The sequence below is a fragment of the Athene noctua genome, chromosome 1, assembly GCF_965140245.1.
Source record: "Athene noctua chromosome 1, bAthNoc1.hap1.1, whole genome shotgun sequence".
NCBI classification, from domain to species: domain Eukaryota; kingdom Metazoa; phylum Chordata; class Aves; order Strigiformes; family Strigidae; genus Athene; species Athene noctua.
In genome coordinates, this window is record NC_134037.1 from 110372938 (window position 1) to 110397856 (window position 24919).

At 46.2% G+C, this 24919-nt stretch overlaps 1 protein-coding gene across 2 annotated transcripts in view; it reads left to right on the forward strand.

The window, feature by feature from the left end:
- Positions 1-24690, forward strand: part of GALNT14 (polypeptide N-acetylgalactosaminyltransferase 14) — a 108587-nt gene extending 83897 nt beyond the window's left edge. The window contains exons 8-16 of one of the 2 annotated variants that reach the window (XR_012632936.1): positions 167-251; positions 1637-1740; positions 6147-6273; positions 8864-8956; positions 10282-10365; positions 11511-11655; positions 18989-19108; positions 19686-20868; positions 22137-24690. Coding sequence is in view for 1 of the 2 variants with exons in the window: in XM_074897335.1 (XP_074753436.1) it covers positions 167-251; positions 1637-1740; positions 6147-6273; positions 8864-8956; positions 10282-10365; positions 11511-11655; positions 18989-19108; positions 19686-19844 (917 nt within the window). In the remaining variant the exon portion in view is untranslated. Of the gene's footprint in view, positions 1-166; positions 252-1636; positions 1741-6146; positions 6274-8863; positions 8957-10281; positions 10366-11510; positions 11656-18988; positions 19109-19685 lie in introns of both variants that reach the window. The other variant, XM_074897335.1, reaches the window with a different exon arrangement.
- Positions 24691-24919: the final 229 nt, after the last annotated feature.

A 24919-nucleotide genomic window follows, 5' to 3' on the forward strand; every position in this document is an offset into this window, starting at 1 on the left:
CATGGCAGGGGGGTTGGACTAGATAATCTTTAAGGTCCTTTCCAGCCCAAGCCATTCTATAATTCTGTGAAAATACTCCATGAAACACAGCTTCTGCAGCCTGAATTGCCTCCTAATCCATACCCATTTCTAATTTCCCCATGGTACTTCTCTAATTTTGTTTTAGGTTTTGACTGGAGTCTGCATTTCAAATGGGAGCAGCTTTCCCCGGAGCAGAAAGCCAAACGACTTGATCCCACTGAACCCATTAAGTAAGTCAAGAGGAGGAAGGAGGCACCTGAGGAACATGGGGCAGGACAGGCATCTCATCTGACCTCATGTGTGTCACCATGCACCATAGCAGTGTGATATTCCTTCCAGGACATCTCTAACTTCTAACACCTTTAGCAAGCTCCTGGCTAGCTTGGGTTTTGCAGTACAAACCTTCCAACACTGAAGCCTGAGGGTGCTACAATGGTAGAAGTGGTATATTTATGGTTATTTGTGTTTTGGTAGTGCTAAGGAGGCTGAATATGGTTAGAGGAAAAGCCCAGTGCTCTAGACTCCTGTTTCTCTCCTCTCAGCTCAGCTATCGCTTAAAAATAAGGCAGTGTCCTCAGCGTACTTGATAAAAATGTCTAGTTCAGCCTTTCCAGGTCAGCACTGCTCTTCTGGACCTCGCTGGAGGCTCCTTAGAAATGCAGGATATGCTGTCTCAGGAGAGAGAGCAAAACTGAATGGGAGAGATGCCATCTGTCTTCATGCCGTGGGATGGAGGGAATCCTTCTTTCTGCTGAAAATCTCCTGGCAGCAAGCCTAGTATCTGCATTCCTAGCACTGAAGTGCTGGAATGTGCAGCATGAAGGAGACTAAGTTTTGGGGGAAGTTCAGGGCCTCAGAAAGTTTGTAGGGGAGAACACTGCTGCTGCTTAGGATGCTGTTAACAGGGGCTCTTGCTAGCTTCCCAAAGGGTCGCCTTGCGTTCCTCGTTGTCCTGCCATGTAGGGCTGGGCACAGCAGTCACCCCAGCTCCTCCCAAGCCTACACTAAGGCATCCACAGTCTGTAATTGAGTGGAGACAGGACTTGTGCCAGCAAATGGTGAGTCTCCTCAAGCTATCTTCTGGGTCTGTCCTCCCCTCCTCCACAGACCTTCTCTGTGCAGTATTCTTAGCTAATCCAAAGAATGGAAAATAACCCTGTTTTGAAATAAAGATCACACAGCTAGTGATGGCTTTTAAAAAGCCCTTCTGAATTGGCTCTGCCTTCCCCTTCCCAGTGGAATGGTGCTCTTAATAGGCTGGCTCCGGGCAAAAAGCCCGTCTGAGTGAATAACCCCCCCTGAGCGCTAAGTGCATTTTTGATGCTGAAGCCTACAATCAGGGCTGTGAACTTTGGGCTTGTAGAAGTTGTGCTGACAGGTGCATTAGCCAGTCATTAAGTGCCAGGCAATTTATGATTGACAGCAAAATACCAAGGCAACTAAAAGAAAGGCTCAGATGCTTTTTGAGGTGTGTTGTCCTCATTCGGTGAGAAAGAGATACATAGGTAGTGTCCTGACCATGGAAGAGGAGGCAAAGGGAAGGGCTGCTTCTGTGCATCCAGGTGCTGCAGCAGTGTTTGAGACCATGTCCCTTTTTCTCTTGCCAATTCTGCAGGACTCCCATCATTGCTGGGGGCCTGTTTGTGATCGACAAATCCTGGTTCAACCACTTGGGGAAGTATGACAGTGCTATGGACATCTGGGGCGGGGAGAACTTTGGTGAGTCACTCTTCTTCCTCCTATGCCTTGCTGTGTTGGCTTCTCTTCCTGAGTCATGCCACATGGATACAAGGTCATTTTGGACTTTGCTTTGAGGGCTCTGCATAGTCTCCATCACTTACATTCATAGGTTATGGTCTCAGGTGAGTAAGGGATCCAGCAAACATGAATGATGAGGCGTGAGAATTGGTGGTACTCAGGACTCCCTGCCTTCCACGCTGCTTTGATTTTCTATAGGTAAATACCCTAAACCACAGTTTTCAGCTTTGTTACCAATAGATGAAAGAACACCATATGCACCCTTCTATCCCTTTCTGATCTTATATTCTCATTAATAAAGCAAAAAACTGTCTTTCTTACTCCATTGTCTGATGACGGCCTTTAAAAGCTATGAACTCAGGCATCAGTGCCTCCCTGAAATAGTAGCTCTGTTGTCATGCTGCAAGCAGGTGGCAAAGTAACATGGCTGCTTATCCATTTCTGTATCACTAGATTGCTGACCGCTGCCAGGCTCTCCTTGACACTATTATTTTTCTTGCATGGAAAAAAAGAGGTTAAGAGCTGACCTAAATTCAGTCACCTCTGTCCATTATCATGAGGCAGGATGGGCATTAAGAAATCTCCTGCATGCACACTTAAGAGGGCACATGAAAGAGGTAACAGCCTGTCCCTTGTCCCCCTTTGTCAAACGGAGCTGGATCAGGCTGGGCTGTTTTCTCTTTTTGAAGCCGTAGCAATGCTGTAGATCAGAGCAATAGACCGTATCCATGAAAGAAGGGGGAGGCACTCAATGTCAGGGAGACAGATCAGAACCTGGCTTTAATAGCTCACACCTCTGGGGAGGATGGCTAGCAAGGAAGGAAGGATCTCATGTCTGAACACATACGGTGATGCTGTCAGTCATCCAAGGGAACAGATGCTGCTGCCTTGCAGTAACCCATCCGCTGCCTGGCACTGTTGTTTCCTTCACATGACTTTTTCCTCTAGCATGTTTTATTTATTTATATCTTGTTATGCAGTAGGATCTTGCTCCTTTGTGCTTTCTCTCTGTGGGTGGGTGTCTTGCCACCAGACTGACCCAAATCATCTGCTCCTCTGAGTGGGGTGGCTCTGAGGAAACCTAGGATGGGAGTGGCAGCCCTCCCACCTCCCCCGCTGGATCAGTGGCCCAAACAAAGCATTCAAGAAGGGAGCTAAGACAGGAGGAGAGGGACTGCCCTACTGTGCCTGACCCGTTGTCCATCTCTGCTTGTCACTCATCTTTGACAGCAGCCAGCCTGAGCTGCTTTTGGGAGAATAGTGATGGGGCAGCCTGCCCTCTGGGGAAGCTCCATCCTGGCAGCTTGTCCAATGCCCTGCAATGGGTGTTGTGCTCCTTGCCCATCCTACGGAGCATGATGTTTCCCTTACTGGTGCTATGCCCTGGGAGGCTGGTCCCAACCGACCACGTGCTGGCTGTACTGCAGGGTGTAATGCTGCCTCAGAGCATCAGCGTGACAGAGGGAAGCCAGGGAGGTTAACACTGCAACAAAAAAGTGCAGGTCTGCGGAGCAGCAGGGCAGATTCCATCTTGCCCATCACCCTGACAGCAGAAGTGTACCCAGCTCAAAGCTGCATCTCCTGCAGGTGCAGAAGTCAAGGGCAGCATGTCTCACCTCTCCTTTGTACGCAGGCAAGGGCAGCTGTGGCCCTGCTGGTCCCAGTCATTTTTGGGCAGATGACAGAGAGCAGGAGCTGACTGAGTGGCTCCTCATTTTGGGCACTTGCAGTGAACCATGCTTTATGTGGTAGCTTAGTCCTGAGAGGATCCAAGACTGGTCCTGGGGAGCATCGCTGCTGCCTTTAATGTTATTGACTGGATAGCTAGACGGGGCTGAAGACTTCAGGCAAAACAAAAGCAAGTGTGCTTGGGTTAGGAGGAGGACATTGTAGATGTTTTATTTCGTAAATGTTCTTAATCCCCTGTAGATGAATTGGTGGGAGAAGGACTGGCAGACCAGCAAGAAGCACTAAAGGCCAAGCTAAGGCCAAGCCCAGAGCACCCCAGCACATACTGCTCACATCTCTCCTGGGGGTCACTCAGAGGGATGACCCACACTGGAGACATCTCTCGAGGGTCAAGTGAAACACGCTGTTGGTTCCTGCTCCCCTGGCTTCTCTGAGCCGGCCTCATGCCATGCCTTTGCTGGTGCCTCAGTTTACCTCCTCCTGAAGCATTTAGCTCTTGGCTGCCTGGCTGGAGACCTTGTTTGTTAGCTGCCAGGGATGGCTCTGTGGGTCATCCCTACCTGCCAAAACCTGTGCTTTAATTGCTTCTGCTGGGACTGGAGCAGGCTCTGCAGGGTGGAGAACTCAGACTCCTCACTATCTCCTGCCTCCCCAGCACTGTGTTCTCATTCCAGTTCACAGTGCACAGAGATCACCTCTTCATTAGGCTTTAAATTAATAGCAGTCAAGAACTGAACGGTGCAAGTCTTTCCCTTGTAGCGCTTCAGGGAACTGCTCTTCTCCCAGGCTGAGCAGAAGGACCAGAGGAGGGCAAGGCACAATGCAGCAGCCACACTGTTGTTCACAGCTGCTCAGCTGATTGTCCCCCGTTATCAGGCGCCCTTCTGATTTACACAGTAGTGCTGGCGGTGCAGCCGGCGCTGTGACACACAGGCAAATGAGAGCGACAGCCACGTGCGAGGGGAAACGAGCACAGCAGTTTAGAGCGGCCGCATCCTGCCATAATCTCATTTCCCTGCAGCTGTTGCTCCCAATATAGCACCAGGACATGGCGCAAGGGCATGTTTTATTGGCCTGTTAATACCCAGTGCTGGAGAAAGTGGTGAGGCTCCAGCTGCTGTTGCAGCTCTTGCCTGTAAACATAGCAGAGAAGGGAAGGGGATTTCTGGAAAAAAGTACTTCTCCTCCCTGCTGTGCTTTCCCACCCCAGCCTTTGCTGGCCCCTGGTACCAGGGACAGCTGTTGGGGATGGGCTTAAACCTTGAATTTCGGACCTGGGCATCAAGGCAATATGGCTTTGTGGGTGTGCTGGGAGCAGGGATAGGAGCAACGTGAAGGCGGCTCCCACCTCTGCAGCGACGTGCACCTTGTGGCTGAGCTGTGTGTGTTGAGAGTAGGTGGCTTTGGAGGTCCGGGCTTCAATTCTCCTTTGCTCTTTGAAGCTGTGAGTCGGTTTTGGAGGGATGGCAGCTTTGTGGGCTGGCAGTGGAGGAGGAGGAGGACTCCTGTCCATACTGCCCAAACAGTCTTCCTGCGACAGGCACTTCTCTTGCCAACATCCAACCTGGGGACAAGTCATCCTTGCATTGGCACGTGTGAGGGGACTGCAGGGAGCATGAGCTGGCAAAGATGATGGGTGGCCTCCTGTCTGACTTCTGTAGTTAGTGGTAGCAGGGGGAGTGAAAAGGAATTTGTAGTTTTAGAGTACATACATGCTACATGTAGCTCTATACTGTCAACAGATTATAAAATAAGATACAAAGAACTACAGAAGCCTTTTCTTTTTAATTTAATTTCTTTTCTGTGCTGCTTCTGTCTAAGCGTGTCTTTCTGACAATATAGCTGCAGATTCATAGCTTCACAGGCATTGGGACCAGATGGACCCATTAGATCAGCCATTCTGCTCAACCCCTCCTACCTTGCCAGCTAGGATTTCATCCAGCTCCCTGCCAAGAGCCCCGTAACTTCTGGTGTCAATTGTACCACAGGCTTGTTTTCCTCTAGAAGGGCCCCATGGACCAGCCAGAGAGCAGCTGGGGGCAACTAGAAGACATTGTTCTGTACTGACAGCTTTTCCAGGTTTTTTGGGGATAATCCACCACTAACCTTTGCTTGTGTGAAGGTGGGTGCCTTGTTGGACTGCAATGTTGGCACTCACGGCCCAGAGATTGTGCTGGGCAGGGTAAGCTCCTGTCCATTTTGGGACAGGTGATGGATGCACAGCTCTGTTCACTTTGCAGAACCAATGGTGGATTCACAAAGATAATGACGGTTGTAGTCATTAATAAGTAGAATTCATGGCCTTTCCTGGTGAACTTGACAGCCCTATGGAGGGAATTGACTCTGAAATAGGCAGTGCAGAAGTAATTACAGGAGCACAAAACTGGCAAGATGATTCTGCAATGTAAGCAGGTCTGCATGAAAAGGGACCTACTTACCATCTCGCTCTTGCCATTGTGATAGCACCTGCTGTGCTATAGGCAGGTTTCAAGTGCACTGACTTCAAACAGATCACAAGAAGCTTTGAAATGTGCTTTTAAGGGAGTTGTGCCTAGGAAAGCCCCTCTGGTAATTGATTTACCCCAGTTTAATGTAGCAGAGGATAAAGTGAGAGGTAACACCAGGATCCAGCCTGCTGTAGGACAGAAAGACAAAATGCTGAAGCTGTTTTCTTGTAGAAATCTCTTTCCGTGTGTGGATGTGTGGAGGGAGCCTGGAAATCATCCCCTGCAGCCGCGTTGGACATGTCTTCCGGAAGAAACATCCGTACGTCTTTCCAGAGGGAAACGCCAATACATACATTAAGTAGGTGTTTTGTGCTTGCTTAGTTCTTGTGAAGTGGAATAAGGTGTTGCCTTTTGGGGGCGGGGAGCAGAGAAGATGGGGAGTAAATTTTGTTTGGAAAACTTTGAAATATCCCTGGGCAAGAATCTCCTCAGCCGAAGAAAATGCAAGTCAGTACAACTCTCCCTTAGGATTTCTACAGTGTCAAGAATATGACAGAAATAGGACACTTCATGGTACCTTTCATCAGCACGAAAATGGTGGAATGACCCCAGCATCTCCCTGAGCACTAGCTACCATAACAGCAAATGATTTAGACCCTAACATCGTCAGAACACATTTACAATGGCCTGAAATCAGGCTGCCAGAAATGTCTGTCAGCTCCCAGTGACCTTAGCTGAGGGCTGAGCGTGGCTCAGCTGAACCAGAAAATTTGGTTCCCAATGCCTCGCAGAGAGAGGAGCCAAGGAGCATGCTGAAGTGGGCAGCTTTGCATCCAGGCTGGTGCTGCCTCTCAAGCAGGGGCAGCAATGGGCTGCACCTCACTGGTGGGGGCACTGAGTGAGCTGCCAGGGCATCCCAGCTGAAGGGAATCTGTCCTCACATGCAGGAACAGAGGCTGAAGCAGTTACTGAAACATCTGACTTAAATGGGCCAAGATCCTGGAAACAGCAGGCAAGGAAGGAGGTAGTCCAGAAGTGGGAATCAGCATTGGAAAGATGATGGAAGCAGCTAGTGAACTCAGGAAGAATTTCCTCCTCTTTTAGAGCATGAGGTTGAAGGTTGTGCATTAAGCAAATAACAAAGAAAAACACCAGACGCACTTACACTTAATGCAGGGTTGTTTCTCAGCTAAACTGCATTTGTGTGTGTTTACGCACCAGGCATTCCTTTTAGTGTGGCTTTCCCAGTGTTATAAAGAGCTGGCAGTATTTGTGAAGACCCAGCCGCCTGCAGCGGTGTTACCGCTGACCCGGGCTCTCTGCAGCTTCCCCATGCTTTGCATGAGACAACAAACTGGGGGAGTGCAAATTACATCTCTTGGTTTTATCTGTTATGTGATTTCCAGCCACGCAGCGGGTGGGGCAGGAAGGGGACCTTGTCACCTGGCTTCAAAAAGATGGTGGTGAGGGGCACAGGGTATCAAGGAGGAGGGCACAAATTTGAGAGTCATGAGGAGGGCTCTTGCTTTTAGTAGTGAAATAAGACTCCTACAGAAGTGGCTGTGATGTGGCAAAGCCTCCACTGTCACTGCAAACCCAAGTAAAAAGGTAGCATCTGTGTTGCATCACCTGCAGGAGGAGCAAGGGGAGCTTGAATGGGTACAGTCTTCTGGCTGCACCTCAGGCACAGGCATCTGGGGACTTCAGAGAGGTCTGAATCAATGCTGATGTGTGAGCCTCAGCACTTATTCCCGTGTTTCTTATAAACCTGAATGAGATCAGGAAGCCAGACAAAAAACCTGCACTTTGAGGATGTTAGGTAGAGGTCTAGACACTGTGACTTACTTAGGCATCTCCTGACTAGGATCACTTAGGCAATTGCAGTGGCCTTAGAGAGAGGAAGAAGCACCATGAATCAGCAAGGGACTGAAGTGGTCTGGAGAAACATATCTCCAAACATAGGCATTAGAGCTGAGATTTTATTAACTTTATGGTATCTATCAGCCTTAAACTTAATGTTACAGTATATAGACTGAGAGGAGAAGCAGCTTTCTGGCAACTTGATGCTATGTGGTACTTCTGTTTAAACAGAGATGTTAGCAAAAAATATCTCCACCTTTCTGCCAGGTATTGATTTTTTTTTCCACATAGTGTCTACTTCAGTGCAAGAGACAGCTCAGCTCCAGTGTTGTGCTTGCTTGTGTGGGTATTGGCTGGATCCAGAGCCTGCCCTTTGGCACGTGTAATTAGTGGTGTGGTAGCAATAGCTCGGAGGCACTGGCCTGCCTTGGAGCTGGAGCTTGGAGGACTCCCCTGACCTGGGCAGGGATAGGCAGGTAGGCATGGAGCCACAGAGCCACTTACAAGGAGAGTTAGAGCCCTCTGAAGTCAACAGAAGATTTCCTGAGATTCATTCCTTCTGCAGACACCTGGCTGATGTGGAAGACTGACATTTATGCTACAGCACTGTGGCTAGAGTGGTTTCTCTTAAGTTTTGAATGCTGAGATTTGCTTCAGTGAAATCAGGAGTGCAAAGCAGGAGAGTCCATAGAGAACGGATGCAAAGGAAATATTTGCCATCAATCTTTGGCAAATTTTACATCACTTTTCAGAGCACCATCGCAACCACTAAATAAAACCCAAGCCATGCCTTCCTGGGAGATGATGCTTAAGAGAAGCTTCAGTTCTGAGTCTGGCAGATGCAGAGCACCCAGACGAGTTCGAAATGGTGAATCTTCACCCATGCTTTGGCCTGTTATGTTTGGTCCCTGGAGTTATGGGGAGGAGTACCTTCTCTAGTAGTGAAGGGTGGGCTGGCTCAAAGGTGGTTTGGGGGAAGCCAAAGACCAAGCTGAGGATGGGAGGAGAGCAGGATGGATTAGTTGATGCATTTTAGAAAGTGTCACCTTGAAGGCTTTCTTGGTTTCATCTGTCATTTCCTCCTTCAGAAACACCAAGCGCACCGCAGAGGTGTGGATGGATGAATTCAAGCAGTACTACTATGCAGCTCGTCCTGCAGCCCAGGGGAGGCCTTATGGAAAGTAAGTGTCTTTCTCTGCTGCCTGTGCCCTGCCTGTGCCTTGCCTGCTGCAGTGGGTGTTCACAGTGACATCGCCCTGCTGTGGAAACCCGCCTGCGTTGTTTCTGTAGTAACGCTCAATTAAATGCTAATGGTAGGCAGATGCTATAAGCACAGCAATGAAACATATAAGCAGCTAGTTTATATGCTGTGCTAGTTTTATGCCAGTGAGTGAACCAAATCAAGGTGGGGGGAAAACCCCTTCTGTCTATCTTCTGCCCTTGGTATTAAGTACAAGTACTTCTGGTCCCAGAGCACAGTTTGGCATGGAGAGTCCGGAGTTTTCGCTGGCAGCTGGAGGGAAGGAAAATAATCAGATTTTGGGCCCACTAAGGCTTTATTGGAAAGGAGCAAGTGTTTTGTATGCAGGCAGTTTGCCATTCATTCTGTGAACAATCAGAAACGCCTCCCTGTCAGGAGGACTGTCGGTATTGGTTAATTTCCCATTTTCATATGTTCTTCCTTTCCCTAGAAAGTTTTCTTTGAACTGCAGAGGTTTCCAAATCCAAACCCAAGTTCCTTGTGGCTACTCTTCAATCTCCAGGATAAATAAATTGAAGTCCTGCTGACTAACCTGTTTTCACTGAATTCATATCCTCTTCCCATCCAAATGAAGTAACAGCTCTGTCCTGCTAAATATATGAGGGTGTGGAGAAGATAGCCTATGTGAAGAGAAGGTACTGGAGGCTTCCTACTGCTCTGTAAATGCCAGCTCATAACAGCTCCATGAGTAGAGGCTGGCCCAGGGAGGAGCTGGAGTTCAGAATATGTCACTACAGCATGATCCCTCAGCAGAAATTTTGCCCTGGTTAAGGAAAGAAAGGAGTATTTCACCGTGTGATTAACTTCTGCTGACTTATAGGTGTGTTTAGGTGCTCTTGGATATCGAGGCCTTCTGTAGTCCTGTAAACTAAGAGTAACTTACAGTAGCGTATATTAATTTCTTTATTGCATATAGTAGATAGCATACCTTTTTTTACTAATCATTTTTAAATGACTGTAATTTTCCATGAACCTTTTCATCCACCAAACTCCAGGACCCTTGATAAAATGGCAACATGTCATCATGCCATTTTACCAAGTGAGACCTCCAAAGAGACAAAGATCAAAAATGACTTTTTGATCAGAGAGAGATCAGAGCAGAAGAGACCTGAAAATATCGCTGATGATGCTCTTGTGTTTGCTGTCTGTGCATATCTGTTGGGTTTCTCTCAGCCTCCCTTTCTGGTGCATTGGGTCTCACCTTCATGATTTCCATTGTATCTCTATGATATTTTCTTCCCACAGTGTCCAGAGCAGAGTGGAGCTGCGGAAGAGGTTGAAATGCCACAGCTTCAAGTGGTACCTGGAAAACGTTTATCCCGAACTTCGGTATGGATGTACGATCCCCACCTGTCTCTAACGGGCCAGAGGAATACTCCATCCCTCCTGCCCCACAGAGCCTTCCTCTGCATCTCCAGTGCCCACACTGCCCCAGGGACACAGGCAGCCCCTCCCTTGAGCTTCACAGAAGGGCACAGAGAATTTTATTCTGGCTTTAAACAGCTTGCTCACAGTGTGACATGGTTCTTCTGTGATCCTGCACTCCATGGCTCTTTGCTACAGGGATGGTGAGGGGCAAAGCACCAGTTATTTAGCTCTTGGGCTTCCGCAGGTATCCTCCTTCCCTTGCTGTGAGACAGGTGGTATACAGAAATAGTCAGTTTTCCTTACAAAAGTATCCCGAGGTGGAAAATCCACCATAGCCTCTGGTGGGTTGTTTCAGTACTTAATGACTCTTGCTTACAAAACAAGCATGTAATTTCCAGTCCTTTCACACTGTTCTGTGATACTCAAGACTCCTCTGTTGTGTAACCATCCACTCTAGTAGTTTATGACCTGTATTAAGGTGGCTCCGCCTCACTCCTAGCCTAATGCTTTGCTTAATATGCACTACCAGAGTTGCTTTTGCACAGATACCATTTAGTCACCAAAATTACTCCAGAAAGCATTGCATCCATTCCCCCAGTCACCATTAGGAGCCATCCTCAGGAAGGATGCAAAAGTTTTGGAGGTATCTCCAGAGACCTGCTGGTGCAATGGCCGAATGCAGAATCACAGTGTGAAAATTATTTATATCTGTTTTCTCGCTTTTTTGCCATGTGTGGCATTGCACAGTAGCATTCACAGGGAATGCCAGAGCTCTGTGTTGGTTTGTTATAAAGTTACCCACTCCTGTAAGCTGAAGGCTGACCTTCAGCCTGCTGACAGTCTATTCCTTGCTCCTATGTTTGCCTTGTGCAGTGTTATTTATTTTTTCCTCTTATAAATGCCATCCGTCCATCTCTGAGTGCTGCTTCTGCAGCATCACTGTCCATGTACTGCTCTCAGTGGTTCAGTATTGTAATAGATCTTGCCACTCTCATTTTCTGAAGGTGAAATGGTGTGGCTGCACCCTCCTCACCCTAGTGAGCCTCCCTTTGAGTACTCTGTGTGCCTGGGGGAACAGGGATGTTGTTTTCACGCTTTTCCCACAGGATTCCAGAGGAATCTCTTTATCAGACTGGGATGATCAGGCAAAGGCAGAGCTGTCTGGAGTCGCACAAGTCTGAAGCCCAAGAGTTCCCTGTCCTAAGCTTAAATCCTTGCATTAGCAGCAAAGGCACGGCAGCAACAGCACAGGTAAGATGTGTTGCCTTATCCCATGATGCCTGCTGGAGAGAAGGCTCCCGGGCAGGTTTAAGGTGATTTCCTAAGTTTGCTAAAGCTCTGTTGGAGACTTACCCATTCTGCCAGCCCCTTTCTTAAGGTAGCATGTAGTTAAACCCTGGTAAGTCCTCCTTACCTTGATGGAGGCCCTGGGCAGCAGCAAGGGCTAGTGCAGGAGCCACAGTATAGGGTGAACCACTTACCTCTGTGCTAGCCTGCGCTGAGTGCTTACTGCTCCTCAGGAACGCCACGCACTGTTCATCTGCAGAGATCAGAGAAAGACAGAGAACTATAATTTCCTCTCATCTTTCAGCCTTATTTCTTTCAAAACGCACTGAATCGCGATGGTATTTATAACTTCATAGTGTGCATTCTCTCAATATTAGATTGCCTATTAAACTAGTGAGAGTTTAATGAAGATGATCTTGTTTTTTTCAATCTCACTGAGACAAAAAAAAACCCCATATGAATCAGTGTTCTCAAAAGCATATTCTTTGAAATGTCAGAGCCAAGAACAGGCACATGTGCCTTGCAGCGGAGTCGCTGGAGCAAGACCCTGAAGACACGGCTTCAAAACCTGCCTTTGCTTCAGGCTCCCTTTATGATTTTGGGCATGTCAGTTCTCTCACTGTTCTCATCTATAAAACAAGGAGGATAACAATCACTTGCTTCTTTGGGGCGCCCTGAAATAATTTAATAGGCAATGGCGTGCTTGCTTACACTTCACTGTACATCCTTAACCCTCATGGTTGCACATTCAAACCAGGTAGCTATACATATAAAAGGCCCAGCCTGGAGACACTGCTGACAATGTCCCTAGTTTGTATGTGTAAATGAAGCATGTCATTATGTGCATCTCCTTTGCATGCAGTTGTGTGCCTGCCTTTAGTCAGAAAAATTATATCTGCTTCACAGTCTGGTAAAACCAACAATGACCGCTTGAATTTTAGGCAGTTCAGAAGATATAGTGAATATAACGGCAAGTACTGAATAGTTGCAGTTCTTATGGTTTAACTGGTTTCCCGGATTTAGGATTCTTTTTCTTTCTTCCACTGCTACATGGACTTTTTACACAAACAGCAAGACAAGTGATCTGAGATCAGATCATTGTGTTTTGCAGGGTCAACTCTGCTGAAGGAAAAAAATAGTTTTAGTGACAATTGCAATTTTCAGTGGATTGGATGTCTTTAAAAAATTTTGGGAAAATCAGAATGGAGAATGCTGCTGCAAGCTAGCGTTTCAAAATGAAATAGCATTGGTCTTTCTGAAATATCAATTTGATGTGATATTTTAAAATAAGAAATGTCATGCCAACAAGTTGGATTGTTTCATTCCCATCAAGCACATCTTGTTTTGACATTTCTGTGGAGTAAATATTTTGAATTTTCCATGCCACAAACTTTTCATCTTTCCATTTTGATTTTGCAGAAGTATGTGATAGGTCAACACTTCCCACTGGATGGCAAGTCCATTTGTTGTGCACATCCAGGACTAACTCTGCAGGGGAACAGAAAAATGCACTACAAACAGATTGCTGAATACACACTCAATACACAGGCAAGAATAGAGAAAAACCTTTTCCTTTTATCTTTCCCTGTCTTTCTAGGTTAGTTCTCTGCTATTTGTACCCATGGAGAATATTTCAGATGAAAACAGGATATTTAAATTTTCACTGTGAATAGAAATTTGAATTTTAATTACACACTGTTACAAGACCACCTGAACTTGTGGATGACATGGGGGGGTTATGATCACCAGGCTGTGTACGATAGATTATGCTGCAGTCCTGAATGCTACTTAGTTTCATATTTGGTATACCAGAATAGAGCAATAATCCTAACTTTTAACATACTAAAGTCACATCTTGTTTACCCTAAGCTTCATTATTTGAAAAACAGGCTTAGCTAAATCAAAGCTGTGCTTTTCTGGCATTCAATAAGTACTATGAAAATATCCTGGCCATCCACATCATTTATTATCAGTGTTAGCAGCATTAATTTGGTTGCTTGATTGCCCTTCTGTAGCTGTCTCCCTACAAGGCTCCTCAAGCCCTTCACCAGCATTATATGCATTAAGTCATGGGACGAGGTATGAGAAGATCTGAACTGTCATAGACCATCATGGTTTGAGGAGAGAGTTACAGGAGCTGTCAGATGACAATCAATTGCTCTTTATTTTAATTTTTTTCTATCTGTAGGGCAGGGGAAGGATGTTGTGAGCCCTCTGGCCACATCCATAGCATGGGTAAATTGAGAATAATATTCTGACTGCAGTGAAATCAGATTTACACTCCTAGCAGTTCTCACAAACCCTCCCTGGTGGTGTCTGGTGTTAGTCCTGAATTACTAAAAGGGGTACTGAGGCACAAGAAGACCCCTCATCTATGTGTAGGATACCTCTACCTTCTTATCCCTGGGATCCACTTGGTCCTTCCCTCTCCAAAAGGTCTGGTAGCAGTCAGGGCAGGCTCTGTCCCTTGAAGTGGCTCTCAGAGGGACCTGCACTTAAGATAGTGACTGACAGAGATCTTCATGCAATGCTGCCCATTCCCAGGAGACAGCAGGCTCTGCCTTGTGCTCCTGCTCACTGGAGCCTTGGTACTCCATGTCTTGTTGTGCCTCATTTGCTAAATGAGCTGATTGGTTTAGTTTTTCACAAGAGAAATGCATCTGAGGGAAAATAATTGATTGTAATTTTGCCCTGATCTATCTGGTGAAGATGCGAATGATTGGTTTTCTTTTAAAACTGTCAGTTGATATTAGTACATACATCTTTGAAACAGACACCTGACTCTGGGATTTATTTAATAAACCATTAATCATTAGCAGTTGCATGAAACCTGACATCCTTCAGGTAAAAAAGCAGAAGACACTTCAGCCTGGATACTCACACACATGTAGGCGGTAGCCGCAAGATGAGTGTAAAGTTAGTCATCTCGTAGATAAGTGAGGAAAGAGTGGAAGATTGCAGCATTCATTTCCCTGGCCTGTACCCCAAAATATCTGTGCCTTGGAACTGACTGGCTGCCATTGCATTAGGGTGGCATGTCCTTGACCTTCATTGTGAAGGAAATGCAATGTGCTAATCAGCCTGATGTGGCACTGAAGACTACCCCAGTTGGCTTGAGGACCTCTATGGGCTGACTAGATCTGAACTTTCTTTGGTGAACATTTAGCATCTATCCAAACTAACCCGACAGTGTCCGTCCTGAGACATCTCAACCCTAAAAATTCTCTTCTGACCTTCCTCCCCTCAAAAGTCTTTGTTCTTCTCCTCCATGGGCACATCCTGCCCCAGCTGTAGGCTGGCTGGAGCTGCGGGAGCCAAGCTGAGTCAGCAGAGCAGGGCTGGCAGCAGTGTCACCTCTGCACCCAGGCTGCCATGGGCATCTTTTGTACTTTGCTTTCCCTTTCCCCAGATGTGTGTAAGTAAGTGCTAATTGCATCCCAGGGCCTTTTGATGAGGGAAGCACTTTCGTATCCTTTGGTGTCCCATTCAGTCGCATGCCTTGGGAAATCTTTCCCTGTGATTTTAAAAAGATAATTGAGGGCTGAGGTTGTTCGTGGCTTCTTCAGAAACATTTTTCTCTAGCTGCTACCCCAGCTTTAGGGTATGGCTGACCTCTTGCTCAGCGGCAGAGCATATACAGCTCTGTCATGTAACACCAGGCTCCTATGGGGCTACTCCTTGCTAGGCTGAGGGGCTCTTTTCTCCTTCTGCCAGACAGGCTACTCCAAGCCAAAGGTCACATTTTAAAATAATTTCCTCAATTCACACTGCTCCAGAATAACAGTGACAGGTGCCTGCTCAAATGATGCTAAAGCTTTGAAAAATGGTCGGAAGCCTTAGATGGGGGTTAGTGTTAGCTGAGGCTTTGGAGGAAGAGGATTGTTTGTGGTGTGCTGCTGGTAGTTCTGCTTTCCCAGTCCACCCTCTTCCTCTTTGCTCCACCACCGCTTCATCTACGTCTTTGAAATGGCTGGAAATCCTGATCTCAGTTTCACATTGTATGTCTGTTTTTCCTTGGTGCCAGGGTCAGCTGTAAGCCCCACTGGCATCTCTTCAGGCCAGTCTGCAGTCCTGAAGCCATGTTAGCTTGAACCTTGGAGGTCTCTCTTCTTAGGAGTACCCTGGGCTGCCCCATCCACCACAGCCTCCAGGGTGCGATGCTCTGCTGTTGTTACTGCTGTGCTGGTGTTGTTACTGTTGTGCTGGCTATGTGAGTGCTCAGTGTGCCCGGGTTTAGAAGATAAAGTAGTTTCTTATGAGGAAAAAGAGCAGGAATTTTCATCCCAGCTGATACAAATAAGAGAAGAGATGGGGTAAGATAAAAATTTGCATGGCCATTTGCCTGTATTTTAACTTAAAGCTTTTCATGGATTCTGTGGTGTTCAAGTGACTTTCTCTGCTCCTCCCAAATTTCCACATTTTCTGCATCATTTTCTCTGGCTTTCATCTAGGGCTGAAAAGAGACAAGACATGATTAGAACTGGATAAAACATTTTCAGCAGGACTGGCTTCCATAAAAAGCCATTCTGCCAAAATGGAAGAGCTGTGTGAAAATCTGTCAGTTTAGATAAAGACAGTAGCAGGACAGCCTGGGGGCAAGAGGGGAGGATCCAATGTCAGCTGTCCATCTGACGCATATATCTAGCCCTGAAGGCCTCACTTCTTATGATGAACAACAGCTTAGAAGAGAAGGTTACCACCGCCTTGTCTATCCCGTGGTGCTTTGCTGAATGAGAGGATGGTCCTGCCTTGAGAGAATGTGAATATTGGGAAGGCTTGAACAGAACCTGGCCTTGAAAAAAAGCATGGAGAATCTGTGGGAGGAGCAGTCCTCCATGAGGTGCCTCAGTGAGGCAAGAAGGTTAAGAGGTCAAAGCAAAAAAAAAAAAAAGTCCCATGGCCTGAGTTAGTTTGAGTTAGTTGAGGGATTCAACATGAGTTGCAGAATTAACTGCTGCTGTTGAGGAGCCTCATGGGTGCAGCTCCAGCTCCGCCCTGAGCTAAAATGGTGAACAATTGGTTAAAAATGTAAAGCAGGTTTTCAAAGCAGCTTGTAGTAATGCCGTAGCCAAGAACAGGTGTTGGAGCTTGCCCCGTAGGGCTCCATTCTTCACAGATGCAGGACTAATTTGGCACCTGATTTCCCAGGCTGGTGGTTTACACAGCAGCTGACAGCATGCATGGTTGGGATGTCTGGAACGTGTTCGCTGTAGGATCAGGTAAACTCTGATCCATCTGACAAAGGAGTAGTTGCCAGAAGGCCCTTTGGGTGCAGACTACAGCTTTGAAAATGAATGCTTGTTATGTGCCGAAATCCTGGGCAGCTCTCGCTGAGAAGCCTGTGAACAGACTGTTCAGAAAGCCAGGATTAGCTGGTGGGGAGTAGACGACTAAGAATCGTGGGGTGTGAGGATCACAGTGTGAAGTCCTTGTGGATCTGGGTCTGTTGTGCAAAAGCATGTTTTTCCTTCCAGGTGGCTAAGAACCTGAATGAAGTGAGATTTATATTCCCAGGAATTAAATGCCTGTAGCTGTCTGTTTTGAAGTCAGGGAGAGGAGTTAGAGCTGCTGACGGTGACAAATACCAAAGGGGTGGAAGCGTTTCCCTGCTCTAATAAGTCATGCTAATGCAACCCAAAGCCTCCACCATTCAAAGTCAGGGGGAGCTGCAGGCGTTCTCAGCTCTGAGATCAGGGCAGCGATTCTTCACTTCACCTGCCAGCACTCAGAAAGGGTTGCAGTCTCCCAGGAACACCTTTTGCCCTTCATTTTTCCAGACCCAGCCTAACTGCCATACATCTGAGCGCTGCCTTCCCCTCCACTACCAACACCCCTGCTCACTTCACTCTTCCTGGAGCTCTGACTCTTCCATATCTGAGCTCCCTACTGTTTTTCTTTCTCTCTTCACCTTTTCTTTCACAGCAGCTTGCCTAGTTCTCATAGCCTGTACCCTGTCAAATCGTTTGCCTTGGCTCTTAGGGCCTATTGTGGAAACCCTCTTGCTCCCTGGCCTTGCTCTCTCCAGTGCAGTTATTGCCCTCTGCTAGTGAAGCCAGGCTGCTGTTTGTCCTCCAGTCCTGCTCGCCTGCCTGGCCATAGCTTGGAACCTGCTTTCCGTTTGCTCCCACTGCTGCTCACCTGACTGCTATCGCAGAGCCATTTACACTGACTGCAGGAGTTGATCCTGCTTTGCACTCTGGCTGGATGCCCTCAGAAACCCCTTCCAGCCCTAATTTTAAAGTTAATACACAAAGTTCTAAGCAAAAAACTTGTTCCTGAAGTCACTCTCCGGGGTTATATAAAAGCATGGTTTGTGGTTTCTCATAAGCCAAAGCAGCTCTTGTCTGCTTGTGTACACACACAAAGAGCAGGGAGACATCCCTGCCTGGACAGTCTCAGACCCACAGGAGCTGCTCTTGGGTAATACGAGTGCAGGTAAATAATGGAAAACGTTCAACTGGAATAAACGTTGCGAGTAAACTTCCGTGAAACACTCCTGTGCTAAGCAGTGTATCTGTACCTGCATGATGCTTTGGCTAGCACATCTTGAAATCCTTGTCAAGCTATCAGCTGCTTCTCTTTTTCTCCCAAGGAAAATTTCCATGGGTGAAAAAGGGGATGATCCCAGAGAGCCCCTGCTGTATGGTAAGCTTTACACAGGACAAAGAGTCTCTGCTCCCCCAAATATTATTTATTGGGCTGAGGAGCTGATAAAGACCCAGTGAACATGAAAAGCAGCGTGAGGAAAAAAACTCCAAGACAGCCCAGGGGAGCTAGAATAGCAGTGGTCATAGCAAACCAGTACAGCAAACATTTGGAGTTTGGTCCCACTCATTTGATAAAACAGGGAAGTTTATCCCTGATTTTTGCATATTTGGGAGGAATCCTGGGACTTGCAACCATTTGCTATATATCACTTTCTCTTTCCTACTGCCACTTGCAAAGAGGATTGCACATTGTGTATAGTATTTCTGCCTCTCTTTTGTCATTTTTCCATCCCCCTGTTCCCCAACCACACCTCAGTTCTGGCTATGAAATCCTTTGCCTTGTGAACCATTTTCTTCCAGCAGATTTTGTAGACATTTTCTTTGGCACATTCAGTCCCCCAATGACAGCTGCTGTTTTGGGGAGGCTTCAGACATCCTAGTGACCCGTCCTAGTGCCTTTTGAGGTCAGTGAGTTTTGTGTTTGGTTTCAGAGGGGGCAGGATCCAAGTCAAAGTGTTTGCTTTCCAGGTAGAAGAATACTCATAATCAACCCTGATCTCTCACCTCCATTCTTTTTCTCCTCTTTGCAGGAATGGACATACACATACAACCACCAAGTCCACCAGCAGCAGCTCTGCTTGTCTGTGTACACCCTCTTCCCTGGTTCCCAGGTGCTGCTGTCACCTTGCAAAGAAGGTGACAACAAGCAGGTGAGCCCTGTTGTTGATCCCCTATTTTCTTTGAAGTTCCCTTTCTTTCAGCATAGTATTACTGCACATCAAATTGCCCGTGTGCTCTGACTTCATCTGGGAAGCACAGTCTGTCTGGGAGTACAGACTGGCCTGTTCAGCCCTTTGCCTCTTAAATGAGCGTGTTGATCAGGATGTCTATTAGTGCGGGTGGTGATCTGGATACTTATCTGCAAAAGTCAAACCAAAACTGGCAATTTAGTTTACACAGGCTGCCAGTCAGCCAGCAGATGCTAACATTTCTCTGCAGTTAATCATCGAGCTGGCATTTGAACCAGTGACCTGGGGAAAAAGCTGTTAGTAATATATTATCTCCCTGAAGCCAGGCAGAGGCTGAGTTTAAATAAGTGTGCTTTTAATGGGAGAAATGCTCAGTGTGTGCTCTGCTTGGTGTGGGTTTGGGGACCCTGTACTTCCCAGCATCAGGCACAGAGGCTTAGTGACAATGTCCTCTTGATGCTGGCACAGTGTAGTAAAAGTATAATGAGGAGGAAGCTTGCTGACCCCTATTTCTCCTCTCATGTGTATTTCTTCTCAGCGATGGAGTAAAGTTGGATCACACATTGAACACATAGCTTCACGCTTCTGTTTGGACACTGAGACGATTGGGGACACAAATGAGAGTACCAAGGAGCTTGTCATCAACCCGTGTGAGAGCACAGCCATGAGTCAGCGCTGGGACATGGTGATGTCTTGACCTGCTGGAGGACTTACACAATGGGGATGTGCACTGAGACATTGCTACGTACTGCCAAGATGCACCAGATGGAGCTCAAATGCAAAACCACTGGGGGTCTTTGTGTACTAGGGAACAGGAGAAGAATAATTCAAATAAAAATAAGGACATGGCGCTCCAGGTTAAACAACGGATGTTGTCTGCAAGACATGCAGGTGGTATTGGCCCGTTGGCAGTCATACATTCAAAGAGAAGGGGTGGCAAAGAAACAGTCTTGAAATGTTTTAGAGGGATACCAGGGCTCCTTCAGTGGGGTCTACAGAAGTTCAGTGTGCACAGCATTGATTAATCTCTCTGGAAACACAGGTAGAAGAGCCTTGGAGGCCAAAAGGAGACTTGGACTCAGCAAAGCAAGAATCTCAATAGCTTTTGGGGGGTGAGACAGGTATGTAAGGAGGAATATGCCAAGGGATGCTAAGAAACATTGCCTGGGATCAAATGGAAAACACTGAATTATCTTTGCACTTTTCATTTGCTGTGGATGAGTATGTCTTCTGCAGATGGCACAGGTGGAGCCGTGTTGCACAGTCAAATTTGTGTCTGATCCACGTATGTGTTGCGTATACAGAGGCAGGGCAGTCATTTATGGCTGTGGCCAGGATCAAACCAGCCAGTAAAGGGGGAATCCTGCTCTGTGCTACACATGGGGGTTGTTGAATCTCCAAAGCCCAAGCAAACACAGGTTTCAGTGTGTGAGATTAAAGGATATAAACTGCTGTTAAACTGGAAAGAAAGGCAGTAACACGATTATTTTTCCTCTCTGAAGGCCATGGGTGAGCCTCGGACACTGAAAATTCCTCTATAATCTCCCTTATAACGTGTCTCTCACTGCTTCAGATCTGAAATAAGTCAAATTTTCACTTTTCTTCCATAAAAGTAATATTTTTGGTAATTGAAAGGAATTGTGTCATATTTCTGTTTTCCAATTTTCCAAGTACAGGAGAGGGGACTGCCATGAAATGCTGCTACCAAAGGAACTGAAGAGGTAATTAAAAGTAGAGACTGCTCTGAGAAAGGAAAAGGGATATTACCTGGTTTTGCTTCTCAGGTATCTTGTAGCCCAAGATGTGAAGTACTGAAGAAAAGTCTTGGGATTCTCCCAGTCACACCTGTGAGCAGGGAACCCTGGGTCAGAAAGTACCTCTCTCTCAAAGTCATTTAGCATAGGCAGACCTGGCAGAAATGATTTCTTCAGCTTTTGGAGATAAGGCATTAACCAGAGGTCATGTCAGGTGCTGTAACTATGTGGGAGTGAGATGACTGCCAAAGGAGACCTCAGAACAGGTCTTAGAAGACCGGAAGGTCCTTTCCAGCCTCTTTCAGAGAAACTCCCACTACAGCAACAGGTGACAGGCAATGAATCTCTAAGATCATTGCTACTCCTGTGTAGTAACAGCTCTTGAAGAGAACTTTCACAGGACTGTGAATGTGACTTGAAAGAAAAATACAGTTTGTGTCTCTCAAAATGCTAGGGTTTAATGAAAATCCTATCCTTTGTTTCCTGTGCTGCAAACTATAGGTAAAATACCATAAGCTTTGAGCCTTCCGAGTGCTCTCAGCATCCCTTCCTGAATAAATTGCTGGCTTTCAGGATTTTATTGCCTCAGTTTCTCCTTCCTCAGTGCTGGGAGAAAGCTGTGTGTATAAATCTCCCCAGCTTTAGTGACAAAACCAGTATAACTCTTTATTTACAAAGGGTCACAGTGTATAAATGCTTTCCGTGTGCTGCAGTGATTACTAACCTCATCAAGCTCCCTTGGTGCAAACCTCAAGGACTTCTGTTATGAAAGGGCTGGAGCAAGCTGTCATTTCATGGTGGGAGATGGCATTGTTTCCATGTCACCACTTTGCAGGAAACAAAGGGAAGCACTTAAAATGGAATAGACTCATTTCACAAAGAAAGCTAGTGACCTTTGGCTCCTTCTGTTTAATTGAACCAGGAAATATCACACCTAATTTTCACACTGGTGATGACAGGCAAGTGGTAGTAATTCCCTCTCTAGTGCTTACAAGGGAAAGCAGCTCCCAAGAGCTTGAAGCTTAAGTGTTCACACCTGTACTGTGCCTGCAGCCCAGGACTCTGAAAATTCAGAGATGAACAACTTAGCATCAGTTTTGAAGTCCAGCACCTGGTGGGTACACTCGGAGCAGGACCTCAGACCTACCTAGCTTTATTATTTTCCACCAAAGCCAAAAATACCCATTCTGCTGACAGCCAAAGCTCTAAACAGGTAATGCTCTTCTTTGCCTTAGCAGAAACAGCTACCTCGCTACACGTGTGTGCTTGAGCACGCAGACCCATGGGACCTGCAGGAATGCATTCCAGGGAGAAGTTGTTCGACCAGCTTTTCAGCTCTCTACTTTTTTGTGAAACCCAAATGCTATACCAAACCCCTCCTATTCCAAAATACGCACCAAGGTGATCCCTGTGAATTTGTTTGGAGGCAGTGGAAGGCAGGCAGTGGGGAAGGTGACATCAGGTGTGGTGTCCCCTACCAGAGAGTAGCAGCATTCAGCTAAATCTCTTGCAAGCCCAAAAGCCACCAAGTACCTAACAGACCTGGGGAGCAGCACCCGTGCAGCAAACTGGTGATTGTGTCTCATGCATCTATCAGTTGTAAACCTTAGACTACAGCTTATTTCATGGTCCAGGAAATTAGGTTATCCCTATGGATCAGCAGTGTTTTCAGAGAAGGGTGAGGGTATCAGGCTGACTCCTGGGAAGCTTTATATAAGCAGGCAATGGGCTGGCAGTCTCCTCAGTTAGCCCCAGTGTGGCATTTACAAATCTTTTGCTTAGCATCCCTGCAGAGACCTTGCATTGTGTCGGGGTAAAGGTCAACTGGTGCTGAAATCCAACTCGTACCTTTAGGTTTATTTCATTTATTAAAATACACTGGAGACAGATGAACCTTTTTTGCTTTGTATTGGTTACTTGCCTAGACATTTATTATCATGCTGGGAACAGATATACATGACACTGATAGGTGTATCTAGGTGGGCTCCTATGCTTGTACTTCTTAAACCCTAATGTCATTTGGTAGTAATGCTTTTTGGTAACATTTTGCACTGACTTAAAGAAACAGACAATGAAATAGAAAATACGGTTCTAATCCTGGCTGTTGAGCTTTGTGACAGCCTTTATGATCTCCAGGTAAGTCACTTCTTGTGCCTTGGGAAAAAATTCGATTCAGAGCAGGAAACTCAGGTCTAGAACTACTACTGCCTTTTAAAGAGCCAACCAAGGCTATGCAAAAAAAACCCAAAAAACCCAAACCCCAAACCAAAAAGCACCTTAGCTTTCCCCTTCCCTCCTGAAGGAGATCTGTTTTCCTGTGAGAACAAATCTATCTGGTTTTAGTTGGCCTGGGGAAGTCTTGCAGTCCCTGCCTTGTGGCTTATGTGATTTCCAGGTATTTTGTGCTAATCCTTTCTCTGTACCAGTGCAGTGCCAGAAGATAACAACATAAAGCATCAATGCATGCAGCTTAAAACATACCAATGTAGTAATTTAGTAGTAAAGAGATGAAAACTGAATTCAAAGATTTTTTGATTATCCAGTGATGCAATAGGAAAATGGGGCTGGTGGATGGAGACTGGAGGACTGTGGTTAAAAACAAGTGCCAGCCCTGTGTGCAAATCCCTTCTTCTGCTGCTAGGAGCGACTTGGGATAGCTTACGTCATTTCCCTGCCTCAGTTTCGTAAACTTTTAGTGAAGACTGAATGTTTTGAACAGAGAGGAAGACAAGTATGAGTTTTTGTTGCATGCAATACCACAGTACTGGACTGGCAATGGACTGGCAGTCTTTGGAGTTACCTGCATGGACCCTTATTATCTGCCTGTACAGGGTCTGGTTCAGATGGAGTTAATTTTCCTCATAGCAGCCTGTATGGTGCTATGTTTTAGACTGGTGACCAAAGCAGTGTTGGTAACACAAAACACTATTTTAGTTATTGCTGTATTTGCACTGTCTCAAGGCTTCCTCCATCTCTGCTGCCCCAGCGAGTAGGCTAGGGTTGGGTGAGAGGTTGGGGGGGAACACAGCCGGGACGGCTGACCCAAAGTGACCCAAGAGATATCTCATACAATGTTACATTCAATAATAAAACTGGGAAGGGGGGAGTTTTTCCAGAGTAGGTGTTGCTCAGAGACTGGCTGGTCATCAGTCTGTAGGTGGTGAATGAATGCCTTTGCATCACTTGGTTGAGTTGTTCTTCTTTTCCTTCAGTTATTAAACTGTCTTCATCTTGACTCAAGTTTTTCTCACTTTTATCCTTCTGATTCTTTCTTCCATCCCACTTGGCAGAGAGTGAGTGAGTGATTGGGTAGGGGTTTAGCTGCCAGCCAGAGTGAAACCACCACACTACCCTAAGCAAACCAGGGTATAGCAGGTAGGTACTCTTCATGGCTTGGACTCTGATCACAAATGTGCAATAGGATCTGCACTGCTCAAATTTCAGATCTTAAAAGCTTTGGTGAAAAGCTGTGGGATAGAATTGTTTGTAGAATGGTAAAAGAAGAAAAATCAAGCAGATTACATGCAAGCAGCACGAGAAACTGGAGTTCATTAATGTTCTGGCTAAATTAATTTTGAATGATCAGTCCAGGTTAGTTTTAATATTATGCAGCTGCTTTAGATGGCGTAAGAGTTTAAGGAAGCCTGGTATGAATGTCCAGTTTACACTGAGATTTAAGGGCTGAAATCCAGTGGAATTATTCCAGATTTATGGATGTTATCCATATGTCCACTGTTCTGTTACTCACTGGAAGTGCCTTCAGAACCCTGAATAAAAGAATAAAAACCTGTTACAAGCTACTACCTCTCCAACTGAGTCTAATTAAGTTTCAAATTGAGTTGCGTTTTAGCTTAGAGCTGACAAAAAGCAACATATAAATTTGCAGGTAAGATGCTGCTTTTGTGGTGTAGGGGGCTGTTTTTCTTTCTCTGGTATTACTTAGGCACAAAGAAAATCCAAGCTGGTTGTGTGTGATGTAGAAAAGAAAATATGACTGAGTTTCAAGGTTGGGTTTTGC